General features: G+C 38.6%; 1 protein-coding gene across 2 annotated transcripts in view; it reads left to right on the top strand.

Annotated features, from left to right (window-relative positions):
* Window positions 1-19,771, top strand: part of LOC122101516 (CD2 associated protein) — a 40,353-nt gene that overhangs the window by 3,387 nt on the left and 17,195 nt on the right. Inside the window, exons 2-9 of one of the 2 annotated variants that reach the window (XM_042671860.1) lie at window positions 6,593-6,753; window positions 8,649-8,802; window positions 10,736-10,836; window positions 13,373-13,493; window positions 14,326-14,513; window positions 16,582-16,660; window positions 16,988-17,082; window positions 18,751-18,855. In XM_042671860.1, coding sequence (XP_042527794.1) covers window positions 6,593-6,753; window positions 8,649-8,802; window positions 10,736-10,836; window positions 13,373-13,493; window positions 14,326-14,513; window positions 16,582-16,660; window positions 16,988-17,082; window positions 18,751-18,855 — 1,004 coding nt within the window. Of the gene's footprint in view, window positions 1-6,592; window positions 6,754-8,648; window positions 8,803-10,735; window positions 10,837-13,372; window positions 13,494-14,325; window positions 14,517-16,581; window positions 16,661-16,987; window positions 17,083-18,750; window positions 18,856-19,771 lie in introns of both variants that reach the window. The other variant, XM_042671859.1, reaches the window with a different exon arrangement.

Below are 19,771 nucleotides of genomic sequence, written 5' to 3'. Positions count from 1 at the left end.
TTTCTTTTGTTACTGTTGGATGTCACAAATCTGTTGGGATGGCTTATTCATGTGATAGGAATAAGATAACGTAAAACTTAGCATGTGACTGTTACAAATCCACATGTGAGAGGGAATGTAATATCTAAGTTCATGTGAATATTAGAAAGGTTGGAGTATAGCAGAAGCATAAAGAAGATCAGAATATAAATTCTTGCATTGGAAGGAAATAAATTTACTTTTCTCAGCAGTTTGACTGTGATGATATGGGAGGTAATTGGTAGTTGTAATTGTCAGCTTTCTGTTGCTGTGGCAAAAATACCTGAGATCATAACTTGAAGAGAGGAGAGATTTGTTTGGGGTCATGGTTTCACAGACTTCATGGTCTCTTGGCCCTTGCTTCTGGTGTAAGGGCATGACATGGTGACCTAAGTTCTTTAATTAGGTCACCTGCCTGTAGAGACACAGGCTGGGGATGTAGACCTTTTGGGGGCAGTCGGGATTCAAACTCTAGCAACAATAGCCATGGTACTTTTCCTTTCCTGGCAAAGAGTTGTTGGACTGAAGCAGCCCTTCCCTTGAGACTAAGATGCTTTCTGCAGAGACATCATAACCGTCTTACTACTGCTTTCAGCATCCCAACAGTGCTTCAGTATAGAGGATGTCAGAACTTTACCTAACATTTAAACTGATTTTAACTATGAGAGTGTACCAAAATGTTTTGGATATCAAGTATAGAAGTTAATGTTTGTAAAATCGAAGTCACATAGTCCTGGCTAACATAAAGAATGTCTTGCATTCGGATCATTTTTTTTTTTTTTTTTGGTCAGTTGTGGGGTGTTCAGCCTGAGCACTGTCCCTCAGATCTTCAGCTCAAGGCGAGCACTCTACCGCTTGAGCCACAGTACCATTTCCAGTTTTCTGGTGGTTAATTGGAGATAAGAGTATCATGGACTTTCCTGGCTGGCTTTGAACCTCGATCCTCAGATCTCAGCTTCATGAGTAGCTAGGATTACAGGTGTGAGCCACTAGTGCATGGCTTCGTTCTTTTTTAATCTGCCATTATTTTACACTTTCCACATAATAACTACAGTTCTGTTGGTAATATTTGGACTTAACTTCAGCAAATGTTTCTTGACATCTTTGTCTATATTAACACACATTCAAAATAGTGGAGAGAATGAGTCATGTGTAACAGGTGTTGTTGGTCTGCTTTGGTGTGCCCTACTTTTTTTTTGTCCATTTTCTCCTCCAGTCTGTAACTTACTTTAATTTACTTATTGTGTTTATAGTATATTTCAATATTTCCTTCTTTCTCTCTCTATTTTGCTATCTGACCCAGAGCCTCCTGCATGCTAGGCAAACTTTTTACCACCGAGGTATATCCTCAGCCTCCTTAATATTTACTTATGACTCACTCTGGTTAGAGTATAAATTCCAAGAGTACAGAAAACTTTGATTTTTCATAGCTGCATTTCCCAGTGTACTTAGAATAGTAAGTGTATTCTAGGAGCAATTACTTACATATTTGCTGAGCATGTTGATGTTTGTTTTTTATATTGGAAAACTAAATGGAAATTAAAGTTGACAATCTTAAAATATGAATTAAAAATGTATGCAATAATATCTTTTAGTTCAGTGCTAGAAAAAGCTGTTGATTTTGTGCTGTATATCAGGCATTGTGCTAGAGCTTAGGAATATAATTATGAAGTATGATTTCAGCTCAATAGTTGGGCAGTATTTTGTTTTTCAAATATATATACGTATATATACATACATCTATCCTTTTTTCTGGCCCTGGCCTTGAACTCTGAGCTGGGCCCTAGTCCTCAGTTCTTGTGCCCAAGGCTAGCACGCTACCACTGGAGTCACTGCTATCCTTCATTTTTTTGTTGTTGTTTGTGTGTTTTTTGTTTTTTGTTTTTGGGTCCGGTCATGGACCTGAACTCTGGGCCTGGGTGCTGTCCCTCAGCTCTTCAGCTCAAGGCTAGCGCTCTACCACTTGAGCCACAGCGCCACTTCGGGTTTTTTCTTTTTGCTTATGTGGTGCTGAGGAATCGAACCCAGGGCCTCAGGCATGCAAGGCAAGCGCTCTACCACCTTCCCAGCCCACAGTTTTTTGATTATAAGAATACACATACTTTTTGGAGAAGAAATATATTTTTCATGACTGTTTAGAAACATGGAAAAATTCAGATGACTATTTGAAATTTTTTTTTTTTTTGGCGATTCTTGACATCTGTAGTTTTTTCCATTTTGCAATCGTCTGTTAAAATGTTATTTTTAAAAGTCTACTGAAAAATGGAGTGGACTTTTATAGCAACTTCCTACTTTTTGGTAAGTTTGAAATTTCCTTGCAGTTGATATTTTGCTTAGCTGGTGTTTTGCTGATGATTAGCATTTAGAGAATGCTTACTATGCTAGGCATTGCATTGAGCATTTAATTCCCACGAGTGTTATGACATAAAATATTATTGTTTCCATTCTTTAGAAACAGGAATTGAAGTTACAGAGAGATTGTTGCTCACAAGATGACTGGGTATAGAGACAGGATTAGACTCATATTGGTCTGCTAAAACATTTTGAGTTAAGCAGAGCAAGTAACAAGAATTAAAAGAACTATTTCAGTGTGTAAAACAAAGAAATTTAACTGGGGCTGTCACAAACCTGCCTGCAACCCCACTAGTCAGGGATGGGGGGGGGAGGGGAGGGGAGGGGAACAGGCTACCCAGTGAGGCAGCCAACCTAAAGGAATGACAGCAAGGCACTTGAAACATTTACCACCTAGAAAATGTAGCTCGTAATTTTACATTGTTGGTAGGTTTGAGCAACTATTTCTCCTAAAGGTACTTTCAGAGATGTGATTTCTGTCTCAAGTGGTAGATTGCCTACACTGATTCAAATCCCCAAACCACCAAAAATGAAAACAAAAAAAGTGCTTTCACCAAAGGTTAATTGTGTTATACATTGTGCTTATGTGTATATAGTCAGTAATTCTTCATAGGATTCTTTTGTGTGTGTATGAGCTCTGTACAACTTTGTGATGATTATTCACGCGGTACTTATTTGGTCAGACTTGAAACATGCCTTACACAAGTTTCTTTTTCTTTTTTTTTTTTGTCGGTTATGGGGCCTGAACTTGGCCTCGGTGCTGACCCTCAGCTCTTCAGCTCGAAGCTAGGGCTCTACCACTTGAGCCATAGCGCCGCTTCTGGCTTTTTCTGCTTATGTGATGCTGAGGAATCGCACCCAGTGGCTCATGCCTGCAAGGCAAAGCACTCTACCACTGAGCCACCTTCCCAGCCCACAAGTTTCTATGCTTCCTTGAAATTAATATTGGAAATAAAAATGAGAGGAACATGGAATATTGGAAGAGCATATTAGAATATTGAAACATTCCAATTTGTGTGCCTTTTAGATGGATTTTGGATGCTTTTAGGATTTTGGTAAAAGGTACTAGGTACATGGAAATGGTGATTTTTCTTTTTCTTATTTTTTCTAAATCTGAAATGGTAAGCTATCAGTTGTGCCATTAATTTTTTTTTTTAATTTTGAGGCTATATTTTTTGTCACCTTTGATCTAATTCTGTAACATTTTCTTTTCCTTTATCTCTCCCACCCCCACTCTTTTTTTGTTTTTAAACAAAGTCTGTCTGTGTAGCATGGGCAGGCTTCAACTTACCATCTTCCTGCTTCCAAGTGTTGGGATTACAGGCATTTGCCACTATGCTTGCTGTGATTTTGTTATTAATTGAGTATATATTAGAGCAGAGCAGTAGAAGTTTGATGTTAGCAATAGTATTCTTGGGTACAGTAATTCTAAAAAGTTCTAGATTCTAAGGTTTCCCATCTCCCCTTGTGTCTGTATTGCCGTGTTGCCCAGGTTTGTCTTGACTTTGTGGGCTCAAGGGATCCTTCTGAGTGGCTAGGGCTCCAGGTGCATGTCATTGTGCTTTTCCCCTTTGAAATATGTTCTCAGTGTGGAAGCCAGGCTGGCTTGGAACCTGTGATAGGCCTGTGTCCTGTGACTGGGATGAAAAGTATGAACTGCTTTACTAGGTCTACAGTTTTTAGATTCTTATTAAAAGCATGATTTTATTTTTATTTTTTTAATTTTATTTTTATCTTTAGCTGTACAAAGGAGTTGCCATTCAGTAAATAGTATATGGATACAATAACTCTTGATCAGTGTCACTTCCTTTATTATTCCTCCCCAGCCCCTCCTTCCCAGCCCCATTAAGCTTGAGTTTTAAACAGTACTGGTTTTTCAACAATACGTCATAAAGCCTTACTTTGAGTCCTTGACACCCTCACCCTTGACATAAAAGGTACCCACACACTTCAATTAACAGAAAAGTAAAATCTCACCGTAACCTCTACCAGAACCTTATTAAGGAGAAACCCTCCTTCCTCCCTCCCCTCTCCTTCTTCTCTTCTACCTTTCTTTCTCTCTCTTTCCCTTTCTCTTCCTTCCCTCCCTCTTCTTTCCATTATTTTGGTACGTCGTCTTAGTTTGTTGGGCCTGCTATGACAAAATATCATAGGACTGGTTAATTTACAGGCAGATACTTATTACTTATAGTTATGTACGCTGCTAGGAAATCCCGGATCAAGGTGTAAAGCAGAATTGGTGTCTACTTCAGAGATGGACACTCATCCACTCATGAAAAGTAGAGCCTTGTGATCAAATCACCTCCTCTTTGTCCCACCTCTTAATACTTAAAGTTGGGCATCATGCATTTTGGTAGAACACATTCTGACCATAGCAACTTTCCGTTCTTCTCTTCGTGTGTGTGTGTGTGTGTGTGTGTGTGTGTGTGTGTGTGTACTTTTTCCTTCTACTAGAATTTATAGGATATGTGAGGTAAAAGTCGCTATGTAGCATGCTCCTCTCATTATATATGGTTTCAAGTTTGATGTTTTAGGCCAGTTAATTCATGGGGCTGGGAAATTGTAGCCTTTTTTGTTTGTTTTGTTTTGTGGCTTGAACTCACTGTCCCTGAGCTCTTTTGCTCAAGGCTCTAGCACTCTACCACTTTGAGCCACAGCTCCACTTTCAGTTTTCTGGTGGTTGATTGGAGATAAGAGTCTCATGGACTTTTCCTGTCCTGGCTGACTTTGGTAGCAGTCCTCCTAACTCAGCCTCCTGAGTGGCTAGGATTACAGCCACCAGCGCCCAGCTTCCGATTTGAGGTACTCAAGGGATATTTTTAGTGCTAGGCATAAGGTGCCATCATGTACCTCAGCTAGATAAAGGCTGTTATCTGATAATCTGTGCTTGGTCTTTGTTACTTATTATCTAGTTATACATTTGAATTCTCCTTTTTGTTTAGAACTCAAAATGGTACAATTTATTTTGAGGAATGTTTTTCTTAGCCCTGCTTTGACGAATTTGTGGTATTTTTCCTGGATTATTGATCTAATGATATATAAATTTAGATTTGTAGCTTTATAATATATCAGAGAATCAGCCTGGAGCATTTCTTTTTAGAATGTTGAATTGGCAAACCTCTTTGTGTATTTTGTAATCTCTTGTGGCTCTTTTTGTTTTTCATTGCTCATCCTGATAGGTTCCTTTAAAGTAGTCAATTGTTTGCCATACTTTGGAAGTGGGTTACTGAATAAGCTAACCACACAAATGCTATGGATGTTTGTAGATAGCTTAAAAGAATTTATGACGTAGGCAACCATAAATTTTACTATTTGGTTAGCCGTCATTTACAGGCTATACATACTCTAGATTTGAGAGTTACATGGGAATGTGAATACAGGAGTGGAAGATGAGGAGTATTGGGGTTCTACTTTATAGTATTAAAAGTCTGCCAGCGCTGGTAAAAGTCTGCCAGGCACCAGTGGCTCACGCCTGTAATCCTAGCTACTCAGGAGGCTGAGATCTGAGGATCATGGTTCAAAGCCAGCCCAGGCAGGAAAGTCCCTGAGACTCTTAACTCCAATAAACTGCTAGAAAGCCGGAAGTGGCCTGTGGCGCCTGTGGCTCAAGCAGTAGAGCGCTCACCTTGAGCTGAAGAGTGCAGGGAACAGCGCCCAAGCCCAGAGTTCAAGCCCCATGACTGACAAAATAAATAAGTAAATAAAAATAAAAGCCTGTGCTTTCTACCTAAAAGACCTATGTAATACCTAAACAAGATGATCAATATCTGAAGTAGCCAAATAATTATAATTATGGTTAAAATTTAAAATCATTGAGATAAGCTTCTGTGTCTTTCTATTATTAATTCTTGTTGGTAACCAGATTCTTCAGTTTTATTGATACGGTTTATGGTATTTTGTACATTAGATTTGTTGGGGGGGGGCTGTGTACGCACGCACACTTGTGTGTACATGCATGTGCTGGTCCTACAGTTTGAACTTGGGGCTTAAGCCCTGTCTGTGAGCTTTTCTAGCTCAAGGCTAGCATTCTACCTCTTGAGCCGCTCCTCCACTTTGGCTTTCTGGTGGCTTATTGGAGTAAGAGTCTCATGGACTTCCTTGCTCAGGATTGGTTCCAGCTGCCATTCTCATATCTTAGCCTTCTGAGTAGCTGGGATTCAAGCATGAATCACCAGCGCCTGACTTGTATGTTAAATTGTAGACATTTTTTCTCTTTCCTTAGTTGACTATATTGTGGAGTATGACTATGATGCCATACATGATGATGAATTAACTATTCGGGTTGGGGAGATCATCAGGAATGTGAAAAAGCTCCAGGAGGAAGGATGGCTGGAAGGAGAACTAAATGGGAGAAGAGGAATGTTCCCTGATAATTTTGTGAAGGTTAGTATTTTCAGTTTGATTTCTACCTCTTGCTTTACAGGATTTATTTTTTAAGTAGTAAGAAATAAATACAGCTATGGGCAATTTTATTGCTTTGTGTCCTGCTTGACAATAACTTGTGTGCACATCTTTGTGCTGGTATGTGTATATATGGACATATCTGTCTACTTTCCTTTTCTCTTTTGTGGTACTGGTGATTGAACTTAGGTCTTCTAGCTTGCTACTCAACCACTCTACCACTTGAGCCATATTCCCAGTTAAAAGTATGTAATTGGGTTGGGAAGGTGGCTCAGTGGTAGAGCGCTTGACTTGCATGCATGAGGCCCTGGGTTCGATTCCTCAGCACCACATAAGCTAAAAGAAAAAAGCCGGAAGTGGCGTTGTGGCTCAAGTGGTAGAGTGCTAGCCTTGAGCTGAAGAGCTGAGGAACAGTGCCCAGGTCCAGAGTTCAGGCCCCACGACTGGACCCCCCCCCCCCAAAAAAAAAAGGTATGTAATTGTATGGCACTTCTTTTTTAAAAAAATTATTTATTTTATTGTGAGAATGCCATACAGAGGAGTTAGAATTACATGGGCAAAGTATGGCACTTCTTAACTAATAAAATGATAATCTGAAGTCCAAGATGCTTCATGGTTTCTCATTGTATTTTGTTGCTTTTCTAGCTTGCTCAGAGGTATTGGATCATGCTTTTTGACTTGTACTGTTGCAATAGTTATCTGCCAAAGTAACTATTATTCTTTATTACTAAATTTTCTTTTTTAGTTTAGGAAACAATCTTCAGCTTGTTGAATTTATTACAAATGAATAATCAGAAGTTTAGAAAATAAGGAGGAGGAGAGTTAGTGATGTCTTTACAGATTGCTTACAGTGGTCTTGTTTGCTGTATATTTGTTTTTTTATATCTAGCCTCATCGGATTATGATTATGAATGTTTAGAAGGCTCAGAGTGTGTCTCTCATTTGTTTTTCCAACTTGCATAGTAGTAGTTAGTTGAATATTTGCACAGCAAGCATGCTAGTTAATGTTTGTTTTCTAAATTATTTGTTTTTTTGTAGCTGTGGTTTTACCACCAAGTGTGGTAATAGCTGATTTCAGGGAAGGTGAAGTAACTGCACTTTCAACAAATAGAAACAATTTTCATATCAAATTGTGTGAAGTAGGACTCTGATTGTACTCCCTGTCCCTTCCATGTGGAACATGGTTTTCCAGGTTTTAAGATGCCATATTTTCTTACCTTTTTTTTTTTTTTTTTTAAGAGGCTTACAGTCTAGAAATGCTAGCTAAAGATTTTATAGATGGTTAGGGTCTGAGCACTGTCCCTGAGCTTTTTTGCTCAAGGCTAGTGCCACTTTGAACCACAGTGCTACTTCCCATTTTCTGGTGGTTAATTGGAGATCAACATTTTGTGGACTTACCTGCCTGTGCTGTCTTTGAACCGTGATCCTCAGATCTCAGCTTCCTGAGTGCTTGGATTACAGGCAGGAGCCACTGGCATCTGGCTTGAACATTAAGATTTTAGCATTCTCAAAAATAAAGTTTTACTGAAACATATCTGTGTTCAAACACATTCATAGTACACTTGACAGAATAGATTTAGAATGTAGTTGCCTTATTGGTTGTCCATCTGAAGATTTGTTTTGTGTGTTGAAGTAAAGGCTGGGCAGATTTTCAGACAGACTTTCCTTTCTCAATCTCTAGTTCCAATAAGACCAACTCAGTGGTGATTGTCCGAGTGAGCTGTATTCTTCAAATATGTTTGAACAGAGCTAAAGGTTGGAAATCAGTGCAGCAAGATTTATAGAATAATGACTTTAGCTAGCTGTATTTTGGCACTTTACATTTGAGAATTTTGACTTAAATAAAATTCAACTTATACTTATTTCTCCCTTTATAGGAAATTAAACGAGAAACTGAACCCAAGGATGACAATTTGCCCATCAAACGGGAAAGGCATGGAAATGTAGCAAGTCTTGTACAGCGGATGAGCACTTACGGACTTCCAGCAGGGGGAATTCAGCCACATCCACAAACCAAAAGCATTAAGAAGAGTATGCAAATAATTCTTTCTCTGCTTAATTATATCAAAATAGATTTTTTTTTTCTTGGTGCTGGTTCTGGGGTGTGAACTTAGGGCCTGGGCACTGCCCCTGAGCTCTTTGGCTCGAGCCTAGTGGTCTACCACTTGAGCCACAGCTCCACTTCTGGCTTTTTTTGGTAATTTATTAGAGATAAGTCTCACAGACTTTCCTGACCAGGGCTGGTTTCGAACTGCAATCCTCAGATCTCATACGTGAGCCATTTTTTATAATAGGAAGCTTATTTATAGTTTTATTTTTTTCCCCACGTACTGGGCTTTGAACCCACAGTCTCACACTTCCCTGGTATTCTACCACTTGATCCACAGGCCCCCTGGGACTATGATTCTCCTCACCTTTTCTTCCTGAATCTCCTCATCTCTACCTCATGGTCACCTGGGATCACAAGCATGAGCCACCATGCCTGACTTTTTCTTCCCCCCTTTTTTTTAAATGACAGAGCTGGCCTTGAACTCGTCCTATTTAGTTCTGCAACTGCAAGGCATGTACCACCACACAGGACCCAGGCTTTGTCTTCAGTTGTTTCGTGTCTGAACAGAGTTTGTGGAACAGGTGTAGCAGTTGTCTTAACATAAGAAGTCTGAGGTGCCCTTCTGTCGTACTCCACTGTTACTGCTGCTGTCTGTCAGTTTGGGGAAATGTTACTGTTTTGTTTCTTCCTAGTTCACTTAGTCTAATTTCAGTCATAAGAAAAGAAACGATTGGTTTGCTTGTTCTTTGTTTTTTAGTTATGTTTGTTAAACTAAAAATTCTGTTAACTTCCCTTGTCCTGCTTTTCTTTTTCTTTGTCAAATTTGACTAGAACTATACTGTGGGTTACAAAAATCTTTTTTTTCTGCCGTTGTTTATCTGTATTTTAGCTTTAATATGTGAAGAACATTTAAGTCTTGAAAACCTTATATGTGGGCTGGGGATGTGGCTTAGTGGTAGAGTGCTTTCGTAGCATGCATGAAGCCCTGGGTTCGATTCCTCAGTACCACATAAACAGAAAAAGCTGGAAGTAGTAATGTAGCTTAAGTGGTAGTACTGCTTACCTTGAGTAAATGAAGCTCAGGGACAGTGCTCAAGTTCTAGCTTGAACAGGGTTCAAGCTCTAGGACTGGCAAAAATAAATAAATACATACATAAATACATAAATAAATAAATGGGAAAAACCTTATAAGAAAAATAACAATTCTCTTTTGTTGCTGCTCTTGGCTTATCTAACATGTTCTCTACTTGTACCCTCTTTTGTGCTGTTTTTGTTTTGTGTATGTTTTGAGGGAGAATCTCACTGATCCCGGCTGATCTTGTCTTTATGATCTTCCTGCTTTGACCTCAAGTATTGGGATTATTTTTAATGTTTTGTTTTTGGCAGTGTTGTGGTTTGAACTTAGGACTTCAAGCTTATGGCAGGTATTCTATCGCTTGTACCAATCCTTACTGTGTTATTTTCCAGAGTCTAACTCTTTTCACTTGGCCCAGGCTAGACTTTGATTCTTCTGTTTATATTTCTTATGTAACTGGGCTGGACATGTACTACCATACCCATCTTATTGATTGAGATGTGGTCTCACTAACTTTTTGTCCAGGTTGGCACTGGACAGTATTTCTTCCTGATTTCATTCTCTCACATTGCTGGGATTATAGACAGGCATGAGCCACTGTGCCTTGTCCTTTTTTTTTGTAATCTTAAGATTAGTAGTATATATTTTGCTTTTGAGTGAAATGTTTAAATAGATTCACTTGCTGGAAGCCTTGTCATTTTTTGTAGTTAATTTTAGGAATGTGCATGCTACAGTGTGGGTCAGGGCAAGCTCTTATTCTCTTATTAATGTGAGTCATATGACTGTGATAAAGGAACCTTCACATCTTTCTCAACCTAAATTTTTATTATTTCCTTTAGAATTGAAGAAACGTCAGTGTAAAGTTCTTTTTGACTACATTCCACAGAATGAGGATGAACTGGAGCTGAAAGTAGGAGATATTATTGATATTAATGATGAGGTAAGGATAACACGTGTTAGCTATAATGTTGCATTTAGGACAAGGTCTAAGTCTTACAAAAGTGCTTGTAAGAATATTACTTTTAGCTGGGTGCCAGTGGCTCATACCTGTAATCCTAGCTGCCTAGGAGGCTGAGATCTGAGGATTGTAGTTCAAAGCCAGCCTGGGCAGGAGCAGCAATGAGACTCTTAGCTCCAATAAACCACCAGAAAACCAGAAGTGGTGCTGTGGCTCAAGTGGTAGAGCACTCACCTTGAGCTGAAGAGTGCAGGGACAGCACCCAGGCCCAGAGTTTAAGCCCCATGACCAACAACAGCAAAAAATTGTCAGAATTTATAGAAATTTGTTTGGCTGTTCTTTACTACTATGTCACTCTACTTCCCAGGATTTCCTTAGGTAAATACCCTAACTATTTAAAAGCTAGATAATAGGCTAATAGTTGGGGTTCCACATACTGGGGTCTAACATATTGATAATACACTGTTGGGATTCCACATATTGATAATAGTCTGTTGATGTTTGTGACCCAGTTTGGTTTTTTACCCCATTACATGTAGTTTGAATCATTGAATCTTTAATATCTTCTAACAGTTTGTATTCTAGCCACTTTATAATCCAACCCTGCTTTCTATGAGTAAATCATTTACTTTTATGTATATTCATTATGTGTATTCATACTTTGTGTATGAATTTTTTTTGGGGGGGGGGCAGTCGTGGGGCCTGAACTCTGGGCCTGGGCGCTGTCCTTCAGCTCTTCAGCTCAAGGCTAGCGCTCTACCACTTGAGCCACAGCGCCACTTCCAGCTTTTTTCTTTTTGCTTATGTGGTGCCAAAGAATTGAACTCAGAGCCTCATGCATGCAAGGCAAGCACACTACCACTGAGCCACCTTCCTAGCCCTGAATTTTTTTTTACCTAGTGTTTAATACTGTCTTCTGTGTAGCATGGTGTTCATAATGCAGTAACACTTTTTTACATCTGTATTGTAATGTCCTGTTCATTGTTTTTTTCATTAGATTGCTTAGATACAGGGATTTCTCTATTCAAGCTAGAATCTTTCCTTAGCCTTCAACAATATGATTTGTACATAGCGCCTTTTACTAAGTTTACTTTGCAATTATGACACGGTAGAAAGCACTAAAAACTGTTGTAAGCAAAATGATATTTCTAGCTATGATTTTGCACATACTCCTACCAAAAGAGTAATTTACTCCTAAAACTTGACTTCATGCTCAGAGCCAGTGGTTTGTGCCTACAACATTAGCTACTCAGAAGGCAGATCGTAGTTTAAACCAGCCTGGGCAGAAAAGTCTGAGAGACTCTTAAATCTCCAATTAACCAGCAAAATGCCAGTCTTGAGGCATGGCTTAAGTTACCAGAGTGGCAGCCGTGATTAAGCAAGCCAAGTGAGAGGTCTGGGTCCTGAATTTATTTTTATTTTTATTTTTGTTTTGGGTCTGGTTGTGGGGCCTGAACTCTGGGCCTGGGCGCTGTCCCTCAACTCAGCACTCTACCACTTGAGCCACAGCGCCACTTCCATTGTTTTTCTTTTTGCTTATGTGGTGCTGAGGAATTGAACCCAGGGCCTTATGCATGCAAGGCAAGCGCCCTACCACTGAGCCACCTTCCCAGCCCCTGGGTCCTGAATTTAAATCCTGGTACTGGCAACAAATGCTTTCATTCAAAACTCCTTAACAGGCACTATACCTTTTAGACAATAATTGCTTTATGAATTAACCTAAAGGAGATTGATTAATCTGATTATAGTGAGTATAAGTAATTTTTGGAAGTTTGATTCATGCTACTACTGTTAGGAAGGAATCATTTTGAGTGTCATTTATATGTATTTTTAAAAACCAGTAAGTTTGTTTTTGTATTTAGTTAAGAATCATTGTTCAAGTAAAAAGTTTTGACATCTAGGAAATTGTATTCATAAGTCAAACCAAAAGTTTTTTTTTTTCATATTTTGCATCTGTGTCTTAATTACTGACAAGTGCCTAGTAGTGGCTACAAGACTGAAATGTAACCTATATACTTTTTGTTGCTTATACATTATTTGATTATGTGGTTAAAAATTATTTTATATCATATGATTGGTTGCAAGTTCTCATTGTAACATGTAAAGTGTTATTAATATGATTAACCTTATGTGTGACCCATTAAATTCATTGAGATCCACTGTAATATACTTCTCCACATGGTGTTTTTTTTTTGAACAATCCTGGGGCTTGAGGGATGGACCTGGGCTCTGTCCTTGACCCTCTTTGTGCTCAAGGCTAGCAGTCTACTACTTGAGCTACAGTCCCACTTCCAGCCTTTTCTGATTAGTTGATTGGAGATAAGAGTCTCAGACTCTCCTGCCCAGACTAGCTTCAAATCCCAATTCTCAACATCTCGACATGACAGGCGTGAGCCAAGAGCACCTGGCTTCTCATTGTTCTCATTGCATTGTTCATTTTATAACTTTTTTTCCCCATAGGGCAAAGATTTTCCCTTAAAAGAAGTGTTTATTATTTTTGAGTTGTGAACTCTTTCAGGTAGAAGAAGGCTGGTGGAGTGGAACCCTGAACAACAAGTTGGGTCTGTTTCCCTCTAACTTTGTGAGAGAGTTGGAAGTCACAGACGAGGGGGAAGCTCATGAAGTCCAGGAGGACCCAGGTACAAGGGACAGTTTTCCTATACAAGTAAAAAGCTTTAGCAGAGGACCTAGTTTTTAGGTTTTAGTTTTTGAAATGGCATTATCTACTTTTGAGCATTCAGTGAAGCTTAAATGATGGTAAAAGTAAACTAAACGGTAGGGTCATAGGACATTTTTCTTTTTCAGATCTCAAGCCTCAGGAAACAATTATTGTAAAAATATTGCTTATGGTAACTGATATATCCATACCTATATTTAAGTGCTCTTTTGAACTACTGAGCTCACAAAGATGGTCTGATACTTAAAGAGATTCAAATTATTTTAGATATTAAATATGTCTATTTTCCATGTTCATATAATAGACTTATTTTTTTTCTGTGCAGTCGAATGCCAACAGGTTTTGATGGAATGTCATTTTCTACCACAATCCCCAAATCTGAAATTTTTTTGTTGTTGTTGGATGAATTTTCTGGAATAATTTTCTTTCTTAGATTATAAGCACCTTTATAATAGTCTTAGCTTATTTTATTTTTCGTCAAAAGATGCAAATTTGATATATTCTAGTCTATTTTGTGTTGCTATAATAAAAATGGTGATATTGAGTATCTTACAAAGGAAGGAGACGAATTAAATGTACATAAAATTGTTACCACTTTCTATGACAGCAAAGACGAGTGCAAGGTGCCCCTTACTCTTACGTACTTTACATATAATCACTTTGATAGCTTTTATTACTTTTATCCTGCCATTAAAAAATAGATATAGTATCATAGAGAGCTTATGGAAAGGTATGTGAATTAGATTTTGTGGTTCTGTGTGGTGTCATTCTTGAAACCCAAATGATTGTTTCAGACTTGGCTTTGCCTGGGTCTGCCTCCCCGTCAGCCGCGTCGGGAAGTGGGAGCGACACTGCGTCGGCACCGGTTACACAGCCCAAAAAAATTCGAGGTATTGGATTTGGTGATATTTTTAAAGAAGGCTCAGTGAAACTTAGAACAAGAACATCCACCGGTGAACCTGAAGAGAGAAAAACAGAAAAGACGGTAATGATGCACTTAATTTAGATGAACTTCCATCCGTTCTCTGATTTAGTTATTATTTTTTTAAGTACTAGGGTTTGAGTGAGGGCCTCGGGTTTGCTGGGCAGGGGCTCTGGCTCTTGAGTCATGCTCCAAGTCTTTTCTACGTTAGTTGTTTTTGGAATAGAATTTTGTTTTTGGTGAGGGGTGGCTTGGTTCAGGATTGGTCTTGAATTGTAAGACCGCAGTCTGTACATGCTAAAGAGCTCAGATTACAGCAGTAAGCCACTGTGTGCTGCTTGGATTCTTTCTTTTTTTAATTGGTTTTTCCCCTGTAGTCCAGTGTGGCCTGGAACGCTAGATCTCTGCCAGTATCCAACTGCTGGAGCTACAGGTGTGCTCCACCTTGCCCAGATCATGAAGCATTTTTTAAAGTATAAATGTCAGGTACTCAGTTAAATTTCTGTTTTTGAATTCAATAATAATTGGTTTATGAAGGAGAAAAAGCTTGTGGGGAAGTTTTCTCTCTAAATTTACAATGATTACTTGAGTGTTTGTGTTTGAATCTTATAAAATTGGGATACTTATTTCTGTTAACTTTAACACGAACTTTCTTTAGGAAAGCTTCAGGTTTTTTAGTTTAGTTATAACAGTATAAAGATGAAGTTATTTTTCTTTTCTTTTTTTTCCCCCTTTTTAAACTAAGATTTGCTTCTCTTTTGAAGTATACCTAAAAGAGGACTTTAAATGATTTCCCAACACAATATTAATGACGGTTAGCTCCCTTCCTCTGGGTTGTTAACAATGACTAAATTTCCTAATCTCTCCTCTGAATGTATGGGCTTCTATTTTAAAGTAAAATGAAGTTTTACTTTTCATTAGCATTTTACTGGCATTTTACATGGATCTAATAAATGAGGCTTTAGTATAAACCCCTGAGGGTTTTTTTGTTTTTTTTTTGGTTCGATCATAGGGCCTGAACTCTGGGCATGGGCGGTGTCCCTGAGCCACCTTCCCAGCCCCATCCTTGAATTTTTGAAACTAAAAGTTTGAAAATAAAAACCTCTTTTTTTTTCCCCCACCAGGGAAAAATTGCTGCCCTTTCCATTTTTGTAAAAGTTTTTTTTTTTGTTGTTGTTGTTCTAGTGTCAGTTGTTCAGAGATTGTATTCACTGTAGGCATTTGCTCTGACTTTAGGGGAATATTTCCCTATATTTGTCATTTGTAGGTCTTGATCTCTTTTGGGGTGGTGGGGTTAAATTTTGGTTCTTGAGCTTACTTGGCAAGCACTCCTATCACTGAGCCACACCAACAGCCCTCACTTTTCTCTGGCTATTTTTAACAGAAGTTCTTTTGCCATGGCTTGTGCCTGGGCATGATCCATCTGTTCTGTTTCTCTACCGTTTAGGTAGGATAACTAGTGTATGCACCATGTCCAGCTCTCCTTCAGGAGTCTTGACTTCCTGCCTAGGTTAGCCTCAAAACTCGATCCTTTTAGTCTCAGACTCCCTAGTAGCTAGGATTATAGATATCAAACACTGGTGTCCAGCTTTAACTTACAAAAGTTCAAAATATTTTAATACTTAGTAACTTTATGTCTTAGATAGTGATCAAATATAAGAAGTTTTTAATGTCTCCCTATCTCATTTTTACGGTTTATTGCTATTAAGTGTTCACTTTCTAGGTCAGACTTCATAGGTTTAGACCTGGGCTCTAAGACTAAATTGCTGCTGTTGTGAACAAATTATATTAACTGCTAATCTGTACAGAGAGAATACGTACTTCGTGTAGGTATTTATGAGTCACTTATTAGATACATGAAATGCTTATGTTTTTAGAAATTCCCAAATTAAACTGCAGTTGTATTATGAACATCAGAATGTTTATTTTTCTCAATGAGTTTTAAAAGTTCATAGCCATAAGTTATCACTTAAGGTCATTTGAACTTTTTATCTCTTTCATTGCTGACTTCAATTCTGTTTCTAACCTGATTGTAAGTATGCTTGGGGCAAACTGTAATGGGAAACTGTATTGCTATTAACTAGGGTCATTTTCTCTCAACTATTAATAGCATCCTTTTCTGTTGTAGCCTTTAATCATACAGCCACAAGGACCCAAAACTCAAAGTGTGGAAATAACAAAAACAGACACCGAAGGTAAAATTAAAGGTAAGGCTGAGTGAAATACACTCCAAATGCATTATTATACGTGTTACATTGTACTGCATATCAGAATATGAAATGCATGCATCGGGCAGGAAAAGATCTTGCCATTCTTTGTTCATTGATGTAACCCTTTCAGATGGAATTGTGCCTTATACATACATTAGACAAATACTTGAATGATTAATTAAATTATTTAACATTGGCTATATGTTTTGAATATTAAAATATAAAGTTATTCATCAAGTTTATATATTGCTTTACACAAAATAGAAGCTTAATAAGTATTTGCTGAGTCAATTTTTATAATCCACTTTACTGTTTTTATTTTAGCTAAAGAATATTGTAGAACATTATTTGCCTATGAAGGTACTAATGAAGATGAACTTACTTTTAAAGAGGGCGAAATAATCCATTTGATCAGTAAGGTAAGGTAACTTTCAGTGACTCATTTAACTTATGAGAGACTTTTCAAAGTTCACACATTATCTCCAGAATGTCATCTCTAGAGGAACTGGGATTTGGTGGTCTTTGATTTGGGTTCTCAGAACCTTACACAGGGCTCCTCACTTCCATATTTGGATTTGAACTCAGGGCCTTGTGCTTTCTATGCAGATGCTGTGTCACTTGCGCTGCTCTGCATGCTTGTTTTGCTTGGCTGTTTTTGAGATAGGATCTTGCTTCATGGTTAGGCTGGCCTGGATATCGGTCTTCCTATTTGTTAATTTCTAAAGCTGATTAGTAAGTAATTTTTATTAGAAAGCATTGAGGAAAAAGATAACTGGAAATTCATATTTTTCTATCCTTTTTCTAACTTTCGTTTTTGGTGGGTTTTTTTTTTTTTTGTTGTTGTTGTTATTTTAGTTTTTTGTGCTGGTCCTGGAGCTTGAACTCAGGCTGGGCACTGTCCCTGAACTTTTAAAAGCTCAAGGTTAGTGCTCTACCACTTGAGCCACAGTTCCACTACCAGTCAGTACTTTTGGTGCTTGGTTGTAGAAAAGAGTCTCAAGGGCTGTCCTGCCTGGGCTGGCTTTAAACCCTTGATCTCAGCCTCCTGAATTGCTGGAATACAGAACAGTGCCCAGCTCCTTTTTCTAATTTTTATCTTTATTTTTTCCTGAGAACTTTTTAGCCTTGTGGATGAAAGTTTAAAATTGATTCAGTAAAAAAAAAGTTGAACTCTTTTTTTTGGGGGGGGTCCGGTTGTGGGGCCTGAATTCTGGGCCTGGGCGCTGTTCCTCAGCTATTCAGCTCAAGGCTAGCACTCTACCGCTTAGCCACAGCGCCACTTCCGGCTTTTTTCTTTTTGCTTATGTGGTGCTGAGGAATTGAATCCAGGGCCTCATGCATGTAAGGCAAGCATTCTACCACTGAGCCACCTTCCCAGCCCTGAACTCATTTTTGTATAACAATTGCTAAAAGTACTATGTGGAGAATATTGTTCTTTATGAGAATCTTATGATCTGTTGATTTTTTTTTTCTTTCATGGGGAGTGAAGCCATTTTATGAGCTCAGGTAGGAGCATTTGGAAAATCAGCAAAGTCAGAAGATGCCAGCCAGCTCTAGTGTCCTGCCCCCAACCTATAGTCTCAAAAACTTTATTATAAAGGCATTTGAATTCTCTTTTTTTTTTTTTGGGGTCCGGTCGTGGGGCCTGAACTCTGGGCCTGGGCGCTATCCCTCAGCTCTTCAGCTCAAGGCTAACACTCTACCACTTGAGCCACAGCGCCACTTCTGGCTTTTTTCTTTATGTGGTGCTGAGGAATCGAACCCAAAGCCTCAGGCATGCAAGGCAAGCGCTCTACCACTGAGCCACCTTCCCAGCCCCTGAATTCGTTATTTTATTGTAAACTTCTGTCCTTAAAAATTAACTGTTATTGCCGGGCACCGATGGCTCATGCCTATATTCCTAGCTACTCAGGAGGCTTGAGGATTATGGTTCAAAGCCAGCCCGAGCAGGAAAGTCCATGAGACTTTTATCTCTAATGAACCACTAGAAAACTGTAAGTGGCACCCAGGCCCAGAGTTCAAGCCCCAGGACCAACAAAAAAAAAGTGAAATAAAATAACTGTTACTGTTTTAATTATTGTTTTTAGGAGACTGGAGAACCTGGCTGGTGGAAGGGAGAACTCAATGGTAAAGAAGGAGTATTCCCAGACAATTTCGCTGTTCAAATAACTGAGCTGGATAAAGACTTTCCAGTAAGCTTTTGTTTCCAGTAGTAACAATGCTTTTTATGTGTTGACATTTTGTTTTGAAGGATAGTTTTTTACATTGCAATTGAGTAGTTTTTACAAAGGAGTTTCTTAAAATTATGTATTTAGGTAAAAGGTATTTGAATTGCAATAAAAGAATATAATAGATAAATGTAGAATGGGAGAGCTGAGTTTATAAAATAGAGGAGAACACAGACAGCAGTGGAAAGTAAGACAGCCATATTTGATTTCCACCAGTGCAGAAGGTCCTAACTGAAGGCTTATAAGAGGAAAACGAAGCTTTTGCTTTCACCTTTTGGAGGTTCTTAAGAAAAGTGAAAGCCAAGTATAGCATTGTTGCTCTTACTGTTGTGTTTTTCAATAACAAGGTGTCTTCTACTTGTTTTGTCACATATACCATCATCTGTCCTCCAGCTGTGCAGTGGGGCAAATTGGTGGTTAGGAATACTGAACCAGGGAGGGAGGCCAGGAGTGAGGATGAACATTTTTCTCATTAAGATACCAGTTGTTAGTTTTTGAGGTATTTGACTAACTTTTGATCAAGGAGGCTGTTTGGAGGTGGGGCTGTAGCTCAAGTGCTAGAGTATTTGTCTAGCAAACACTCTGCAAGGCCTGGGTTCAATCCCAATCATTGTAACAAACAAGCAGTTCTAATGGGATAAAAAAAATTTTAATGATTTTCTGTTGAATTGTTACTATCTTAGCAGTTGGTCATTTTGGCAATAATTAGATGGGGAGAGATACTCATTTAATTTAGGCTACAATCAGAATTGTTTTTTTGTTTTTTTTTGGTCTGGTCGTGGGGCCTGAACTCTGGGCCTGGGTGCTGTCCCTCAGCTCTTCAGCTCAAGGCTAGTGCTCTACCACTTGAGCCACAATGCCACTTCCAGCTTTTTCTGCT

This window comes from Dipodomys spectabilis, unplaced genomic scaffold (assembly GCF_019054845.1).
Source record: "Dipodomys spectabilis isolate Male_0828 unplaced genomic scaffold, ASM1905484v1 ptg000669l, whole genome shotgun sequence".
Classification (NCBI taxonomy): domain Eukaryota; kingdom Metazoa; phylum Chordata; class Mammalia; order Rodentia; family Heteromyidae; genus Dipodomys; species Dipodomys spectabilis.
This window is presented reverse-complemented; position numbering and strand designations above follow the sequence as displayed.